Raw genomic sequence first — 17,177 nt, 5'->3', positions numbered from 1 at the left:
ATAGAGCCTGTGTCCTGAGCACACTCCTGTACTGCAGTGAGTCCTGGACCCTTTGTGCACGGGAGGCGAGGAAGCTGAACACGTTCCCTATGTGTTGTCTCCAATGGAGTTTTGGTATCACCTGGCAGGACAAAATTCCAAACAGAGTAGTCCAGAACGAGCTAGAATTTTTAGCACGTATACATTACTGAAACAGCGACGTCTACATTGGCTCAGACATGTTGTAAGAATGGCTGACGATCAGATTCCAAAAGCTCTCCTGTATGGAGTATTAGTACAGGGAAATCGCCCCAGAGGGAGACCACAGCTGTGATACAAGGATATCTGCAAGCAGGATGAAAGCCTTAGGAATGGACCTCAACAGATGGGAAACCTTGACATCTGAGTGTTCAGCCTGGAGGCAGGCAGTGCATCATGGCCTCTCCCAACTTGAAGAGGTACTTGTGTAGCAGGCCGAGGCAAAGAGGCAGCCCCGAAACCAGCAAAATCAGGGAGCTGGACAGGGGAAAGCTTGTATTTATCTTCAGTGTGGAAGGGATTGTCACTCCTGAATCTAGCCACACTAGACGCTGTTCCAAGTCCTCCATTCAGAGCACGTTACCATAGTCTCTCAAAACTAAAGGATGCCTAATGTCATCTTTTTACAGTGGAAAAAAAACAGACAATACTGAGTAAACAAACAAACAAACAAAAGAGGTGGGGGGAGAGCATAGATTAAGCATACATATTACATAGGAATCAGCAGTTGATGTAGCATCCAGAATATCTAAAGAAGTGACTAGATGGCTCTTTGACCTATTGTTTATGCTGATTCTCATTGTTCCTTCAATATTTATTCTGTTGACTACACAGCATTAGTGCTAACTTCAAGTAGAACTGTTCTTTTGGCATAAGTATGCAGTATGTTTCGTTCAACTAGTAGGGCTTCTGGGGACTTCTTTTTTTGCAGAATTTCAACTTGCATTATTTTGACTTCTTTTTGCCTGGTGTGATTGCTTATGTCAGTCCTTTCAGATTGTTGTTGGGCATGTCCAGATGACATCACTGGTGATGCACTAAGTGGGGCACTGTGTGGGAGTGAACCTTACTCCTTTGGCCTGCCTTCTACTCACACTAGTAAGGATTGCAATTGCAATACAATTGGTAAATTGTATTTCTTTTCCCCTAGTTTAGCACTATAGCACTTAATTGATACACCACTAATTCAAATTGTTCCCATGTCTATTTAGTTCATCTTTATTTTTCTTGCTAAACATTTTTAAAGGATGTGGAAGCTGCTAAAAGAGGTGGGTGAGAAGGTGGTGATAATGGTAGAAAGAAATTAGGTTGTTTTGATTTAAGGGTCAATCACACCTACCAAAAGAACTCCAGCTAAACCAAATTGGTAGTTATTTAGATGGTTTCATTATTTTCCATTCACATGATGCATGGCCAACATTGATTCATTTGTCCCAGCAATTGGTTTATTTCCCCCTTGCCAAAAGGGTTGTTTTAAATTGTACCCATGATGTATTACTTCATTCCTTATCATTTCAGCATGTATGAATGTAGGGGTTGATTTATTTCCTTTGTGAAGAAGTCAGGTCTCTGGGTACTGTGGGCACTTCATGGCCACTGTGCTTGTACCCTTATTTTTTTAAAAAACCTAGTAGCCACTGCCACCGCTGGCACAAAACAAAATGAATACATGGCTTACAAAGAGACAGCCTCCCCACCTCCCCTTCTGCCCCACTTGCAGGTGAAATAGGGCTTGAGATTTCTTGCTCTGAATTGTAAAGAAAGGAGCGTTGCATTTTAAAAACCCTGCTCTTCACAATCCTTTGCAAATTTTTTAAACCTCACTTCCTCCTCCTGACCCTGTTTAAAAGAGAATAGAAAAATGAAAGCCCCGAACTGAGAGGAAGAGATAGACAGAGAATGTAAGTAAAGGAAGGAAGGGAAAAGAGGAGGGGGAGAGAAGCCTTGTACCACTTCATTGATAATTTAATTACCTTTGGTAGTTTTAAAAAAAAGGACAAGGAGGGAGCTGATTGCCCCAAGAAACAGTAGGGAAAATGAAGTGATGCAAAATTCAAGAGTAGTGTAGCCTGCTATAATGGTTCAAATAGAAAAAAATGAATCAAAACAGTTAAAAACAATGTGAACACTCATGCTGATAGATATACCACATGACTGCTGAAAAAAATGTATTGATACAAAGGAGGTATGAAAAGTATTGGTGTAACTAGGGTTCTTTTCTCACATGTGATCAAGCCCTTGGATACTGCCCCATAGTGCTAAAGCACTCCCTGAGTGGTTTATAACATAATTATTTGAACAACACTTAGATGAAACGGGACTGTGTGATGTGTAGACACTGTGTGATGTGTAGACACCTTCCTGGATAATTAAACATTTCTAATGGCAGCAATTTAAATGCAAGATGGTAGTGCTGAGAAGTTCGCACCAATTCAAGACAAACCTCTGTGTAACCATACTCTATGAATGATAGCCTCTACAACACCTTGTAAAGACCTGCTTCTTCTTCTAGATCAGAGGCTCTCAAACTTGGGTAACCCAAGTGCTTGGACTGCAATTCCCAAAAGCCTTCACCATCAGCTGTGCTGGTTAGCTGGGGTTTCTGGAAGTTGCAGTCCCATAACACTCGGATTACTCAAGGCGAGAACCACTGCTTTAGATCCTTGACAACATTATGGAAAGGCCAGTACACCTCCAGAGTGGGATAAGCAATTCTTTCCTTACAATACCCTGGTCTTGAGTCATATCTTCCTTGCTTCATATTGGCACCTGCTTGGCAATTCACAAGCTTCCTTCTTTGTATCAATCCTTTGTGCCAGAGCATAATATGTATCATACTTTGGATAAATCATGAGAAGAAAGACCCACTGGAAAACACAATAATGCTGGCAAGAGTGGAGGACAGCAAGATGAGATGAATCAACTCACTAAAGGAAGCTACAGCCTTTTGCATCCGCAACCTGAGCAAGGCTGTTTATAACAGGATCTTTTGGACATCAATAATTCCTAAGGTCACAACAAGCCACAAGGATCGTAACTGTACAAAGTAACAGCAATGTGTACCCATCAGCTCAGAAGAACGAAACATCATTTGTCATACTGATGGGAACTTTTCTAATTATAATTAAATCAAAGATTTAAAAAATGGCTGAAGATGGCTGGATGTTGGATGCTCCTAAATCTTTTCACTGGAAATCATCATCATGATCTTAGAGCTGCAGAGCTGCAGGGCACAATTATGTCAAGTTGATTCTTGCTGGACTACCCTGACCATTTAGGTCATGCCTTATTTCTCAGTGGGACCTACGCCCTGTGCAATTTACAGAGTAAATGATAACCCACCACAAATATTCACCAGGATAGGACTGGCAAAGCTCAGGCCCCTACAGTTGAATCCAAGGTGCCTGGGGACTCAAAATAGCCATTTGGTGGTTCCCCAGCATGGGTACTTTTTTCTCCACGCCAAAGCGACACTCTTTTAAGGAATACTGACTTGGCAGAAGAGACTCAATCTAAAATACACTGGTACATTACCCCCCATCCTTTTGTATTAAGTAGCACCCATCACTGGAACATAAGTCTCAAGAACTTCTTTGAAATGGAGTCTAGCTTTGAGGCTGAAAGAGCTTTTCCACCTTGTGGAATGCCCACTTTTGTCAGAATAAGAGTTAGAATACAGCGACTACATGTTAAAACAACCATGTAAGGCTCTAAGACAGTGATCACCACTATCCCTTTATCTTAGAGCCTTTACCATGTAGCCTCTGTGCTCTAACTCTTATGTCTGACAAAGGGGACATGTTCCATGAAAGCTTACATTTAAATGTACCAATTAGTCTTTAAAGTGCCACAATGTCCTCCCCACCTCCCTGTTTTCTTTTGTTTTGTGTTTCTTGTTGAAATCGTTTATTTTAGTGGTACCAACTTCACCAGGACCTAAGTTGAAGTTAAAAGTTTTGTTGAGCTTGATTTCTAGATGCTGCTGTTGCCTATCTTGATAATCCCCATGGCAGCCATTTTAAACATATCCATTAACAGATGAATCAGATAAACATCTCGAAGTCTCTTGTTTTATTTTCTTTATGCATCAATGCCAACATCTGAACTTTCAGATTCAGTGTTAAAAATGGAGGTGAAAATTGCTGTGTCTTTCAAGGCTGTGAAAAGCCTTATTCTTAGAGAAATATATATGCCACTACATTTCCAAATATTAAAGGTGAAAGCTAAAAAAGCCAGCCTCCAAATACACAAAACCTAACTCAGCATGTTATCTCATTGTTCAGTGCAAGTTACATTAGACTAATTCAGTCTGACAAAACTTCAGAGAGATGTTATTTTGTTATTTCTTCAGTAAATTTGGAAACAGGTAAGCATATAAAAATGCACCGTGGAACGGTCCTTATTTTGTTCCTTGTTGTAAGTATAATGCGTATAATTATCTGGATTTGCACATGACACTGACATCCTGATTTTGAGAACACAAGTAGTCAGTCTGAGGTCTGCAAATCTAGGGCACTGCTGAAATTCCACTTATACCAGAAGATCAGAAAGCTGTTAACAGTGTTGAGGTTTTTCCTCTCACTCTACCAACACAGTAATCTTCTTCAAATTGGTTGTTGTGAGTTTTTCGAGTTCTTTGGCTGTGTTCTGAAGGTTGTTCTTCCTAACGTTTTGCCAGTCTCTGTGGCCAGCATCTTCAAATTGTTTGATATTTCTCATTGCTAATAGCTTGATTATGGGTGCCCAACAGATCTACTTTAAAACTGTTAATAGAACATAATTATAAAGTTAACTTCACAGCCATCAACCCATATCATGGATGTGAAACTTTGGCCCTATTTTTTTTCTTTGTTTCAAGCTGCAGCATCTGGAGCATCCATCGGTACATCTGTAGGTGCTGATAGGCATAGCAGACCAAGACTTCCAGAGGGCCAGCATTTCCTCACCCCTGATTTACATAAAGGTGAGGTTTCACTTAATTTAGGTGTATGCTGTGGTGATCCCACCCTTTCCTAAACTCTCAATGTATTAATGTAATTGACTATGCCAGGTTTGTAAGAGGATAACATCTTATACCTAAATAGTGAATCTCTTATGGGTGGAGTGGTAGGGTGATTGGCAGCTGAAGGAAACTGAATGCTGATTGATTAGTGAGATTAGAATGTTTCGAGGAAGAGCTCCGTTTTAATTTTGTTAATTAGTTAGAAAGTTAGATCAGAGAGTTTAAAAAGCAATGCTAGAATTGTTTAAAAAGAAAAGTCTGTTTAGAGAGCTGTGTGTGTGTGTGTGTGTGTTAGAAAGATTGAGAATCTGTTAAGAAGTTATTTTGATCTTTAAGAACAGAAGAAATATATCTACATTCTACTGTTGTTTTAACTTATCATTCACATCCCTTCCCTTCATCCCTATTATCTATGATCCCTCAATAAAGATCCTATTTGTTTATTTATATCAAACTCTCCTTTTAATTTATTTTATATGTAACTAAGAAGAAATAGAATAGACTACAAATAGACAACAATACACTCACACAGAACTACATTCTACTAGTAGGAACAGAGTGATTAATTTAAAACAGAAAAACTGCACCGGGTTTGTATCCTTGTAGACTACAGTTAACTCTCAGCAACCAAATAAATGAACACCAAGGACCAGCTCATGCTCTGATACAATAGATTTCTATCCCAAGAGTATTTTCTTAAAAATATTTTATTTATCACTTCTTTTGTGTACCTTATCCGTCAATGCAAAATGAGTAAGAAGCAATAACACAAACCCCACCCAGCCAAAACAAAATACAAAACACAACAAAACCGGGGAGGGGGAGGTGCCGGGGAGGGGACACGCAACAACAATCTCTCACAAACCTTTAACCAGATAACTCAGCAGTTCTTAAACCTTGCATTGAGGGATGAGGCCATAGTATGCTTTGGTTTTGTATTTCTAGGGCAACTGGAAGACAGAGTCTCCTGTGGACTCCCAAGAGATGGTGCCAAACCAGCGCTCAGACCTGCAGCCTGTGAACTGCTCTCTAAGCTACATTCACAGAACAGTCAGTGGAGCTCAAAGCTTGCGAAGCATGTTGCAAATGTCTAGTGGGTGCCGTTTGTTACCGGGGCATAATGAGCTACTTCAAGGTTTGCTATCAATAGGCGAAGAAAATGTTAAAGTTCTCGGCAGCCCAGTCAAGTGGCTTCATCCATCAGGTTTCAGAATTGTTTTATGACCATTTGTAATGTTTATGGTGCTGGCAACTGCCTCTAATGTAAACGCTGCAGCCATAAGGATAAAATAACACCCTGGCACTAATACAGTAAATCAAAACTATCCACAGAGCTTTGCCCTTATATTTCTGCACCTTTCATTTAAAGTTATCTTAATGGATGGCAGTGCAATAAGCAACTGTACATTTTGCAGTAATGTGCTGTTGCTTAAAAAAAAAAAAGCTGAAAGCCTTTATTGAAACCATACCATTCAGTATTACTATTGTACAGTATTGCTGAGTATGCTTTAAGACAATGGTGTAATGTACTTTGAAAATCATGGATAATAAAATAATCCATGGGATCCTAACAGTATACTATGCGTATTTTTCTTCTCAACGTATATAGTCATGTTCACATAGTTCTAAATTCCTTTCTCTTGTACAGTAGCCCAAAATGTTAAAAAAAAAAAAAGATTCCTGGTTGCTTGCTTGTTTCTCGTGTTTTCGCTTATTCATTGCACAAAGAGCAATCAGGGGCCTCCCTGCATTGCAGGCTCTTTTTTTAATAAGCGTTTCTTTCATGCAGTAGATGTTCCAAAAAAAGCTAAAGGCTTTTCAGTACACCTTTGGGTAGGGGGCCCGTTCCTTTGTGTACGTGAAGAACAACGTAGGAGGTGAGCGAGCAGAAGGAGCATTCTCCCCTTCCTCATACACTGAGATGAAAAGAAGGGTAGTTTAAATATTCTGTATTTACAAGTGTAACACACATATGAGTGTAATATATAAAGGGACTTACTGTAAATTGTATGTCAATGTTCATTTTTAAATTTCATCCACACAACATACTGGTTTCTAAAAAGACCGCACTGCTCTCAGGTGTTCTAAATTGGGCTTCCCCAACTTGGTTCTCTCAAAGTTTTTGGACCTCAGATGCCACTGACCACAGACATTATAGCCAATAGTCAGGGACACTGGGCACTGTAGTCCAGAACATGGGGCCATGGAAGGCCTGTAAAAAAACAAAATATGAAACTCGTGTCTTGCCGCCACATGCTGATAATAATTATATGTGGAAGCGAACACAGAAAGGAAGAGTGAGGACAATCTTGTGTGTTCTGGCACACTCATTTTCCGTTCTCTGTTCAGATGGAAATGACATCCTATTTGGCCTATTTGCCCATCATGATCAGATCAGAATCCCACCGTGATTTGTATTTATACCAAAGTGCACTAGATGGCAGCAAAATCCATGTATCGGTCAAACCTCCGAATTAAAGCACCAATGGAGATTTTGTGTGGCAAAGAAGGTTCAGTGAAACAACAAAACCTTTCCATTGTTTTTCCTGTGAAAAAAGAAGACCTTTTGAAAAAAAATACTGTGCTCAGCCAATTATCCTAGGTAAATATTTTTACACTTGTTCTTCCTTAAGACCGGGTTCTTCTTTTATGTATGCCTGTGCTCCTCCGCTATTAGATGGGATGCAGCTACAAAAACTGTCAAATGCTGTTTCTTATCCTTTATTCCACTAATATGACAGTGTCAGTGAGCATAAGCGCAGTAACTAACACCCAAACAGTGTTAACATGAATTATTTTTAAAATGCTGCTTTGCAGGGTTTTATGCCATTCGAACAGATCCAAGAGAATATACAAGAAAAGGACAGAAATGAGGCTGCCTTGGGGCAGCGTAGTTAGAGGGCAGAAAGTTAGTTTTTGAAAGTAGCTATAGTTACAGTTCTGACACTCCTTTAGATAGTTTTCATTATTGTTTCCATTTTGAGTTGTTCCAATATTCTGTTCCTGTAGTGGCCGATTTGATGCCAGTAGAAAACCCAGTAGAAGACTAGCTGCAATGCCCACTTGCTCTCCAGCAACTGGCAATATGATGCCTACTGCTTCCAATACTTGGCAAGTAATGACTGACACCCTTGACGTCCCTGAGTGTGCGTATTCACATTTATGGCTCCCTAGATTGACTGTTTTCAACCAGGGCAAGGTGGTGCTACAACAGGCATCCCAAACATCAAAACAAAATTTTATTGGCACCCTGAAAAGGCCCGGATCTACATAGCTCAGTGTGAGCCTTCATGGATTACACTGTTTCTGAGGCAGTGGATTGTAATCCATGAAAGCTCACACTGAAATTAAGGCCACCAGCCTTTAACTGCCACAACTCTTTTGCATGCGTGGCCTTGGGCAAGCGGCACAGTCCCAGGGTATCTCCTGAAGAACAAAAGGGTAAACCACTTCTGAGTATTCGCTACCTGAAAAACCCTGAAAAGGGTTACCATAATTCACAATTGACCTAATGATGATCATGGTTAGATAGAGTAGCTTAGTTTTCTTGTTATAAACTCCTACTTGCTTCACTTTGTATTGCTGTCTTTAATGCTTTTACAAACTATTTGGACTTTACGCCTTTTGTCTTTTTACTCTCTTCAATAAAAATATAAAATCGTTCTAATGGTTTTATTTCCGGATTGCTTTGGTCTACCTATTGAGAGTTTTGTTTCTTTTTTGGGTGTGGTGGCAATGCCACCATAAAAGTTTTGGACTCCTTTGAAGCTCAGTTGTGTCTAGTAATACTAGACTGGGATACTGGAAGATAACTGCAATTCACTTCTCTGGTTCACTTACCCTGGGGCAACAAGGGTAGAGTTGCCTAGTGGTTAAAGAGGGGATATCCTGATTGGACCTTTTCCCCATAGATCCCTCAGGAACTGTTGCCTATATACAATTTGAGCTCTAATATGTCAGGATCATGGGGCCAGATATGACAAAGCAGTCATTTAGCTTGGTCTTCTTTCCAAGCCAAATTAGGACTGTCTACTCACAAATACCTCCCCAGAACAACTTAGACCGCAATGTACTGCATGTCACATGCCCCAAAGTTGGTCACTACCCCAACCACTTAAAAGGGGGACTATTAGCTTTTGTAGAAGGACAGGACTAGAAGTGAGCCTAGAGCAACACTCTCTGTGTGGAAGGTCCTATATTTAATTAATGGCCTCTCCAGATCAAAAACCTTGGAAAGCTCTTGAAGATGATACTACACTAGGCAGATAACTAGACATCAGGTTTGGATGTGTTCTTATGTCTGAACCCTTGATGATATCTGAAGCAGCTCTCCTAGTAACTTCAGTTGCAAACACAGGCATAAATGCAAATGCAGTTGCTACTCAGCGCTGCTTTATTCAGAGGGAAAAGTGGGCCTTTGAACAGTGGCCACTGTCTGTAGGGGCCCACATGAAGAGGCGGATTTTTTTTGGTGTGCTTCCCATAATGGTGCTGTGCAGTGTGCACTGCTTGCTGGGGCTTTGAAGTTTTATGTACACTGACATCACATGACAAGACCATGATGTGTGACCTCACGTCATCTGAACAGTGGCAGCATGTACAGTGGACCCTCGACTTACAGACGGCTCGGCTTACAGACTTTTCGAGTTACAGACTTCTCTGGCGGCAAAAGAGTGGTTACTTACCTGTAAATATGGTTCTCCAAGTGATACTCTGTGAATTCACACATTTGGGTCTTGTCCACGCTTGCGTGGAACGTTCGGAATATTCTAGAGCTTCTTATCTGAAAGATCAAAAGGATACATTGCCCCTATTGCGCATGAGCAACCTCCCTTTCCCTCCAGTTCCACACATCCGTCATCGCCAAACCAAGGCTTGCACGTGGCAGCAGTGACGGACAGTGGGGAAGGATGGGAGGGTATGTGTGAATTCACAGAGTATCACTTGGAGAACCATATTTACAGGTAAGTAACCACTCTTTCTCCCAAGTGAACTCTGTGAATCACACATTTGGGTGACTGACAAGCTAACTTACCGGACGGTGGGCCGTCACTGGAGAACTGATGTGAGGACAGCCCTTCCGAAGGATGTTTCCTTTTTAGCCCGAAGGTCCAGCCGGTAATGGGTGACAAAAGTGGACACCTTGGACCAGGTAGCCGCCCTGCAGATATCAGGTAAGTCGACCCCTCGGAGCAAAGCGGTAGATGTTGCCATTGATCTCGTCGAGTGTCCACGAATACCTTCAGGAACATCCTTCTTGGATAGCTGATAAGCCAGAACTACAGTGGAGACTAACCACCTAGATAAGGCAGGAGCTGAAGCAGCTGACCCCCTGCGTGAACCATAGTAGCACAGGAAAAGTTTAGGAGAAGCCCTAAAGTCCTTAGTCCTCGAAATGTAATAGGACAAAGCCCTTTTGACGTCCAGAGAATGCAGCATCCTTTCAATGTCCGAGGATGGGTCAGAGAACAAGGTTGGCAATGATATGGGCTGATTTAGATGAAACTCAGATACCACCTTAGGAAGAAAGGAAATGTCTGGAAAGAGAACTACCTTATCCTTGTAGAACTGTAGATAAGGTGGATCTGACCGTAGAGCTGCTAGTTCAGAGGCTCTCCTGGCGGATGTAATAGCCACCAAAAACAGAGTCTTTAAGGAGAGAAACTTGAGATCACAGGATGACATAGGTTCAAAGGGGTGCTTCATTAACACATTCAGAACAAGAGTCAGAGACCATTGAGGGATAGGAGGTCGGACAGGTGGGCGAGCGTTGATAAGTCCCTTAAAAAAGGTCTTAACAGTCGGGTGAGTAAACAGCTGTGCAGAACGTGAACCAGAAGGCTGATGAGCCACAATAGCAGACGCATAAACTTTCAAAGTGGAAACAGACAAACCAAGGTCAAACAAATGCCTTAAATAGACCAACAAAGTCCTCAAAGAAACAGGAGATGTTTGAAGGTTCTTAGAAGAAGCAAAACGGACAAAGTTGTCCCATTTGTATTTGTACAGGGATTTAGTAGAAGGTTTCCGAGACTTATCTAATATTTCTTTAATTTCTGGCAGATCCTCCAAGCGGTCAGGTGAAGGGATTCCACGTCCGGGTGAAGAATGGACCCCGAGTCCCTGGAGAGCAAGTCTGGCATCATCGGAAACTTGAAGACGTCCGTGGCTATCTCCTGGAGGACTGGGAACCACGGCTGACGTGGCCAGAAGGGGGCCACCAGGATGGCAGAGGCCTTGTGTTGAATCAGCCTGACTATGGTCCTTTGAATCAGAGGAATCGGCGGGAATAGGTAAATGAGATGTTCCTTCCAGGGAATCATGAAGGCGTCTCCCAGGGATGAGGGATCCTTCCCTGCTCTTGAGGCATAAGCGTGACATTTTCTGTTCACGCTCGAGGCAAACATGTCTATGTGAGGATGGCCCCATCTGTGGCATAACTCCTGAAACATGAGTTGGTTTAGTTCCCACTCGTGGGACTGACTTTTTCGCCGGCTCAGAGTGTCTGCTAGAGAGTTGTCTGTTGTCGCTATATGAATGGCCATGGGATAGACATGATGGACACAACACCATTCCCAGAGTAGTACAGCTAGATAAAGTAAGGAGAGAGACTTTGTTCCTCCTTGCTTGTTTATATAAAACAGGGTCGTGGTATTGTCTGTTACAACCTGCACACCACGACCCTGTATTATGGGTAGAAAAGCTTTGAAGGCCTTTATTACAGCTATCAGCTCTAGATGATTTATGTGGAGGCCCTTTTGACGAGAGGTCCACAGGGCATTTATGGTGTGGCCGCTGCAATGAGCCCCCCAACCCGTGGGGCTCGCATCCGTTGTAACTTGAGCCGACAGTCGCAGTGGTCGAAAAGGGCGCCCCATGAGAAGATGTGGTCGGAAGCCCCACCATAACAGTTGCCTTGCCAACTCTGGAGTGACTCTTAACTGCTTCTTTGGATGGTCGTACAACGGGTTGAAGTGATGAAGGAGCCATGCTTGTAGTGATCTCATTCTGAGCCTGGCGTGAGGCAAAGCAGCCGTTGTTGATGCCATGAGGCCTAGCAAATGCTCGGCTTGATGTGCTGACACTAGGGCATGAGGTAGGAATCCCTGCAGGGCTATTTGAAGCTTTTGTATGCGTTCTAGAGGCAGAAACAGCCTTGCCTTTTTTGAGTCCAGAGTGGCTCCTATGTAGGACATCACTTGAGAAGGCGTTAGCGTCGACTTGTCCCAGTTTATGGTGAGACCTAAACTTTGTAACGTGTGTATAGTGAAGTTTGTGTCCTGAACTGCCCGTCTTCTGGAGGGTGACACCACTAGCCAGTCGTCGATATAAGGAAAAATTTTTACACCTTGCAGGCGAAGAAAGGCAGCAACCGGCGCCATACATTTTGTAAAAGTGCGTGGAGCCGTTGCTAAACCGAAGGGTAAGGCCATATACTGTAGAGCGGTTTTGTTTATGATAAACCTGAGGTATTTTCTGTGACTGTGATGAATTGTAATATGAAAATATGCATCTTTTAGGTCTATGACCGTAAACCAATCTCCTTTCCTCAATAGGTGGACAATGGACTCCAGTGTTACCATCCGGAACCGACGAGGATGCAGGTAAGTGTTTAATTTTCTGAGATCCAGGATCGGGCGAAGTCCCCCGTCCTTCTTGGGGACGGCGAAATATCTGGAATAAAACCCTCTTGGGATTTTGTGATGAGGGACCAGTTGGACAGCTTTCTTTTGGATCAGAGCCTGAACTTCCTCTTCTAGGACAGGGTTGGAAGCTGTGACTTTGAGGTATCCTAGGGGAGGAAGTTTGAGGAACTCTAGACGGTATCCGAATTGTATGATGCTTAGGACCCAGGAGTCCTGAGTTATGAGTTGCCAATTTGGTAGAAACGGGGAGAGTCGAGTTTGATGGTGGGGGCCAGCGACTGTCAGGAAGTCAAAGAAACTGTCTGGACTTCTTAGAAGGAGGACGGAAAGACTGACGTTTAGTCTGCTGTTGTTGTCTATATGCAGGTGTGAAGGACGACTGCTGAGTGGACCTAGTACCAGATGTTCGGAACTGGCGGAAAGATTGCGAGCCCTGCTGCTGGTATTGCGACTGAGGATACTGTCGCTGCCATTGATGCTTTTGGAAACGTGGCTGCTGATGAATAGTGTACGCCTTGGCCGTTTTCTTACTTTCATGTATGGATTTTAAGGATTCATCAGTCTTTTCGTTAAATAAACCCTTGGTGTCAAATGGCTGGTCTTCTATTTGTTTTCTTACGTCTTCAACAATACCTGAGGCTCTAAGCCATGCATGCCTCCTCAGAGTAATAGCAGAATTAAGAGATTTAGCTGCCACATCGGTGGCGTGTCGGGCTGAGAGAGTCTGATGCTTTGAAAGAGTCATGGCCTCAGCATGTGCATTAAGACAGTCCTGTCTGATATCAGGAGAAGCAGATTGCAGGGCTGGAAGAACCTTGTCCCATAAGTGCTTTTGGTATGCACCCATCATGGCCTGATAGTTAAAGATCTTAAGCAAGAGAGATTGAAAGGAATAAAGTTTCCTTCCCAAAACGTCTAATTTCCTGCCTTCCTTGTTAGGAGGGGTCACATGAGGCCTCCCCGAGGCTTTGGATGCATTAGCGTGAACTATAACTGAATTGGGGGCTGGATGTTTAGACAAAAAGTTCACTTCCTCCCCATGAACTCTGTACATGTTTTCAGTCCTGCGTGTGACAGCAACTGGGTTGGCAGGTTGGGAGCAGGCATCCATAATCAAAGCATAAAGCTTAGCAATAAAATTGACACTCAGAGGTTGAGCAGAATCCTTATCAATCTCCCCAAAAATGGGATCAACAGTAGGAGCAGGTGGAATGTTTGCCTGCATTGAAAGAGCCTTTGCCATTCTCTCTATCATTTGAGAATAAGAGGAGAAATCCTCAGTAGGGGAGGATGGGTGAGGATTCCCAGTATCAGAATCAAAGGAATCAGCTTCAATAGGAGATTGCCCTTGTGGAATCTCAAAATCCACTGCTTCTCCATTGGAAGACAGTTCGCCAACTTCCTCATCCTCTTCAGAAGGAATAGCGTGAACAGAGACCTCAGCTAGGGAAGGTTGAGGGCCAGTACCCTTTGCCTTCGACGTCGAAGAAGGGGGAACCTTCTTAGTAATATCAGCAGTCTGAGCAACATGGGTAGAATGAGGCTTACGACGTCGTACAGGGGAAGGAGAGGACGACGTCGTGGACGAGGAGGAGTAATGCCTCTTCCTGTGCCTACAGCAACTCGATGATGAAGCAGAAGTGTCATCCACGTCGTAGTGACGACGTCGATGTTTGACACGACCCCGTCGGGAGTGGGAGTGCTTAATCTTAGTATGCTTATGCTTTCTACGACGTGAATCGTCCTCCACGTCGGAGCCACCCTCGGGATCGGTGGAGAGATGCTTCCTCTTTGAGGTCCGTTTATGAGGGACCTCTCCCTCTTGAAACAGAGGAGGAGACTTCGACGTCTCAATCGCCCGGCCGGCAGGAGCAAGGCCAATAGGGGCAGAGTGAGGGCTGGATAATGCAGCCTCTTCAAGCCTGACTGGGCTCGGAGAATGCCCACGTCGACCGTCGTCCTCTCCACGTTGGGAAGGAGGCAATGAAGGAGCTGCCTCCGATAGGGAATCCCTATCCCTAGACGAATCCTCCAATATAGGGGAGGGAAGAGAGGCAGAGACAGGCTGCAAAGCCACAGCATCCTTAGTTTTTGCCTTTTTAGCGTGAGCAGGCTTCTTTGTCTTAGAGACCTCCTTCCCTGCGGTCGACGTCGAAGGCTTTTTGGCGGGAAAGGCAGTTGCCTTCTTAGAAGTTTTGACAGACTTAGAAGTGCCCGCCGGAGGAATTGAGCCTGTTGCCTCAGATCGAGGGGTGCTAGAAGGCTCAGAAACAGATTCCATAGCCGATGAATGGGTTGATGATAGGGATGTCTCCAAAAGGTGAAGTTTAAGCCTTTGCTGGCGCGCTTTAAGAGCCGCCTTAGTGAACTCTTTACAAAAAGAACAAACAGCCGTATTGTGCCCCTCACCGAGACAAAAAAGACATTTAGAGTGCTTATCATAAAAGGGAATTTTCTTATTACATCCCTGGCACTGTTTAAAGGGACCGGATACGGGCATAAACACAATAATAAAGGGCTAGAAGCCCTAGTTCCCAGGACTATTAATGTTAAGTGGATAATGAGCCTCCTGCTGAGGCGATAATAGGCCTCCCCGCTGAGGCGGGAAGCCTCCAATTAAGGTCGCAAAGACCTGTACCAAGCGTCAAAACGAAGCCAAAGTCCGAAAAACAGAAGAATGGTCAACAGTCCGTGGTCAGGGGCAAGAGAAAATCAGCAAGAAATACCGTGTAATGAATAGCCAAAGAGGAGCAAGCCGAAAACGTTCCGTACGCGATGGCGGATGAAAAGGAACTGGAGGGAAAGGGAGGTTGCTCATGCGCAATAGGGGCAATGTATCCTTTTGATCTTTCAGATAAGAAGCTCTAGAATATTCCGAACGTTCCACGCAAGCGCGGACAAGACCCAAATGTGTGATTCACAGAGTTCACTTGGGAGAAATTTAGATTCGACTTGCAGCCGGAGAATCGACTTACAGACCAGAAAAAAACCAAAATGGAACAAAAATAGAATAAAAACTGCAAGTTATGGGATTAATCAGTTTTCAATGCATTGTAGGTCAATGGAGATTTGACCTACAGACTTTTCGACTTGCAGCCACCGTTCCAATACAGATTAATTCTGTAAGTAGAGGGTCCACTGTACAGTCTTTTCTCCCACTGCCCATCATTGAGGACCCCAGCTCAGCAGATACACATTTTGTTTTCTAGTACTGAAGTACTGCTTATGGTCATAAGCTAGATTTCCTTTTCATTTTACGTTGTTTGGTTACCTAAGTGTTGTTCACTTATTTACTGTTACCAAGATCACCTTAGAGAGTCACAGAATCATAGAATAATGAAATTGTAAGGGGCCTGTCAGGCCATCGAGTCCAATCCCCTGCTCAGTGCATAAATACAAATCAATGGATATCAGCCAGGTGGTTGTCTAAGTTTCTCTTGAAGGCCTGCAGTGTTAGAGCTCTCACCATCTCTCAAGGTAATTGATTCCATTCTCATACTGCTCTAACAGGAAGTTTTTCCAGATAGTCAACCAAAATCTGGTGTCCTGTAACTTGAGCCCATTATTATGTGTCCTGTACTCTGGGATAATTGAGAGAACAGTTCCTGCCCCTCCTCTGAATGACAGCCTTTCAAGCATTTGAAAAGTGCTATTGTACCACCTCTCTGTCTACTTTTCTCAGAGCTAAACATGCCCAATTCTTTCATTCTTTCCTCATAGGTCTTGGTTTCCAGTCACCTGCTCATCCTTGTCACTCTCCTCTGAACTTGTTCCAATTTGTTGGCATCCTCCTTGAAGTGCGGTGTCCAGGCCTAATCAGTGCCAAATAGAGGGGAACTAGTACCTCAGGGGATTTGGAGACTATACTTCTGTTAATGCAGCCTAAAATAGCATATGCCTTTTTTATAGCCACATCACACTGTTGGCTGGTATTCAGCTTGTGACCTACGATGACTCCAAGATCCTTCTCGCTCATAGTATTGCTGAGCCATGTATCTCCCATCTTGTAACTGTATTCAGTGGTGCCTCGCTTAGCGATTGCCTCGTTTAATGATGTATTCGCTTAGCGATGAGGTTTCTGGAGTGATTTTGTGCTCTGTTTAATGATGTTCCCTATGGGGAAAATTCGCATAGCGATGTTTGGGACCTTGCCTCGCTTAGCGATGACAGTTTTAGGTCCCCTGTTTCGCTTAGCGATGTTCCGTTTTGGCAATTTTAAGTGTGTCTTAAAAGGTTCAAAAACAGTTTTAAATGCTTGGATTCGTTAGAGCACCTTCTAAAACGTATGCGAACTTAATTTGGCTTTGTTCTGACTTGTTTTAGAAGGTGCACTAACGATCACAAGCATTTAAAACAGTTTTTGAACCTTTTAAGACACACTTAAAATTGCAAAAACGGACATCGCAAAACCATTGAAATGCATTGAATAGGCTTCAATGCATTCTAATGGAGGATACATTGTTTCACTTAGCGATGTTTCCTATGGGGATTTTCGCTTAAGGACGGCAATC

At 43.2% G+C, this 17,177-nt stretch overlaps 1 protein-coding gene and 1 long non-coding RNA gene across 2 annotated transcripts; one reads left to right on the top strand and one right to left on the bottom strand.

Moving 5' to 3' along the window:
- Nucleotides 1-704: 704 nt before the first annotated feature.
- On the top strand, nucleotides 705-8,054 carry LOC144586989 (uncharacterized). The gene is made up of 2 exons (XR_013542105.1): nucleotides 705-4,981; nucleotides 5,966-8,054. It is a non-coding gene; the product is annotated as an uncharacterized LOC144586989 (long non-coding RNA).
- A 1,661-nt stretch (nucleotides 8,055-9,715) lies between these two features.
- Nucleotides 9,716-12,863, bottom strand: LOC140708128 (uncharacterized). Its single transcript, XM_073003191.2, has 2 exons — nucleotides 10,056-12,863; nucleotides 9,716-9,803 (listed from the first exon to the last, which is right to left on the bottom strand). Exon 1 carries the CDS (start codon nucleotides 12,404-12,406, stop codon nucleotides 10,070-10,072), a length of 2,337 nt encoding a protein of 778 aa, XP_072859292.2. The 5' UTR covers nucleotides 12,407-12,863; the 3' UTR covers nucleotides 9,716-9,803; nucleotides 10,056-10,069.
- Between the last annotated feature and the right edge of the window lie 4,314 nt (nucleotides 12,864-17,177).

The sequence above is a fragment of the Pogona vitticeps genome, chromosome 1, assembly GCF_051106095.1.
Source record: "Pogona vitticeps strain Pit_001003342236 chromosome 1, PviZW2.1, whole genome shotgun sequence".
NCBI lineage: Eukaryota > Metazoa > Chordata > Lepidosauria > Squamata > Agamidae > Pogona > Pogona vitticeps.
The sequence above is the reverse complement of the archived record's forward strand: the minus strand, read 5'-3'. Positions and strand labels throughout refer to the sequence as shown.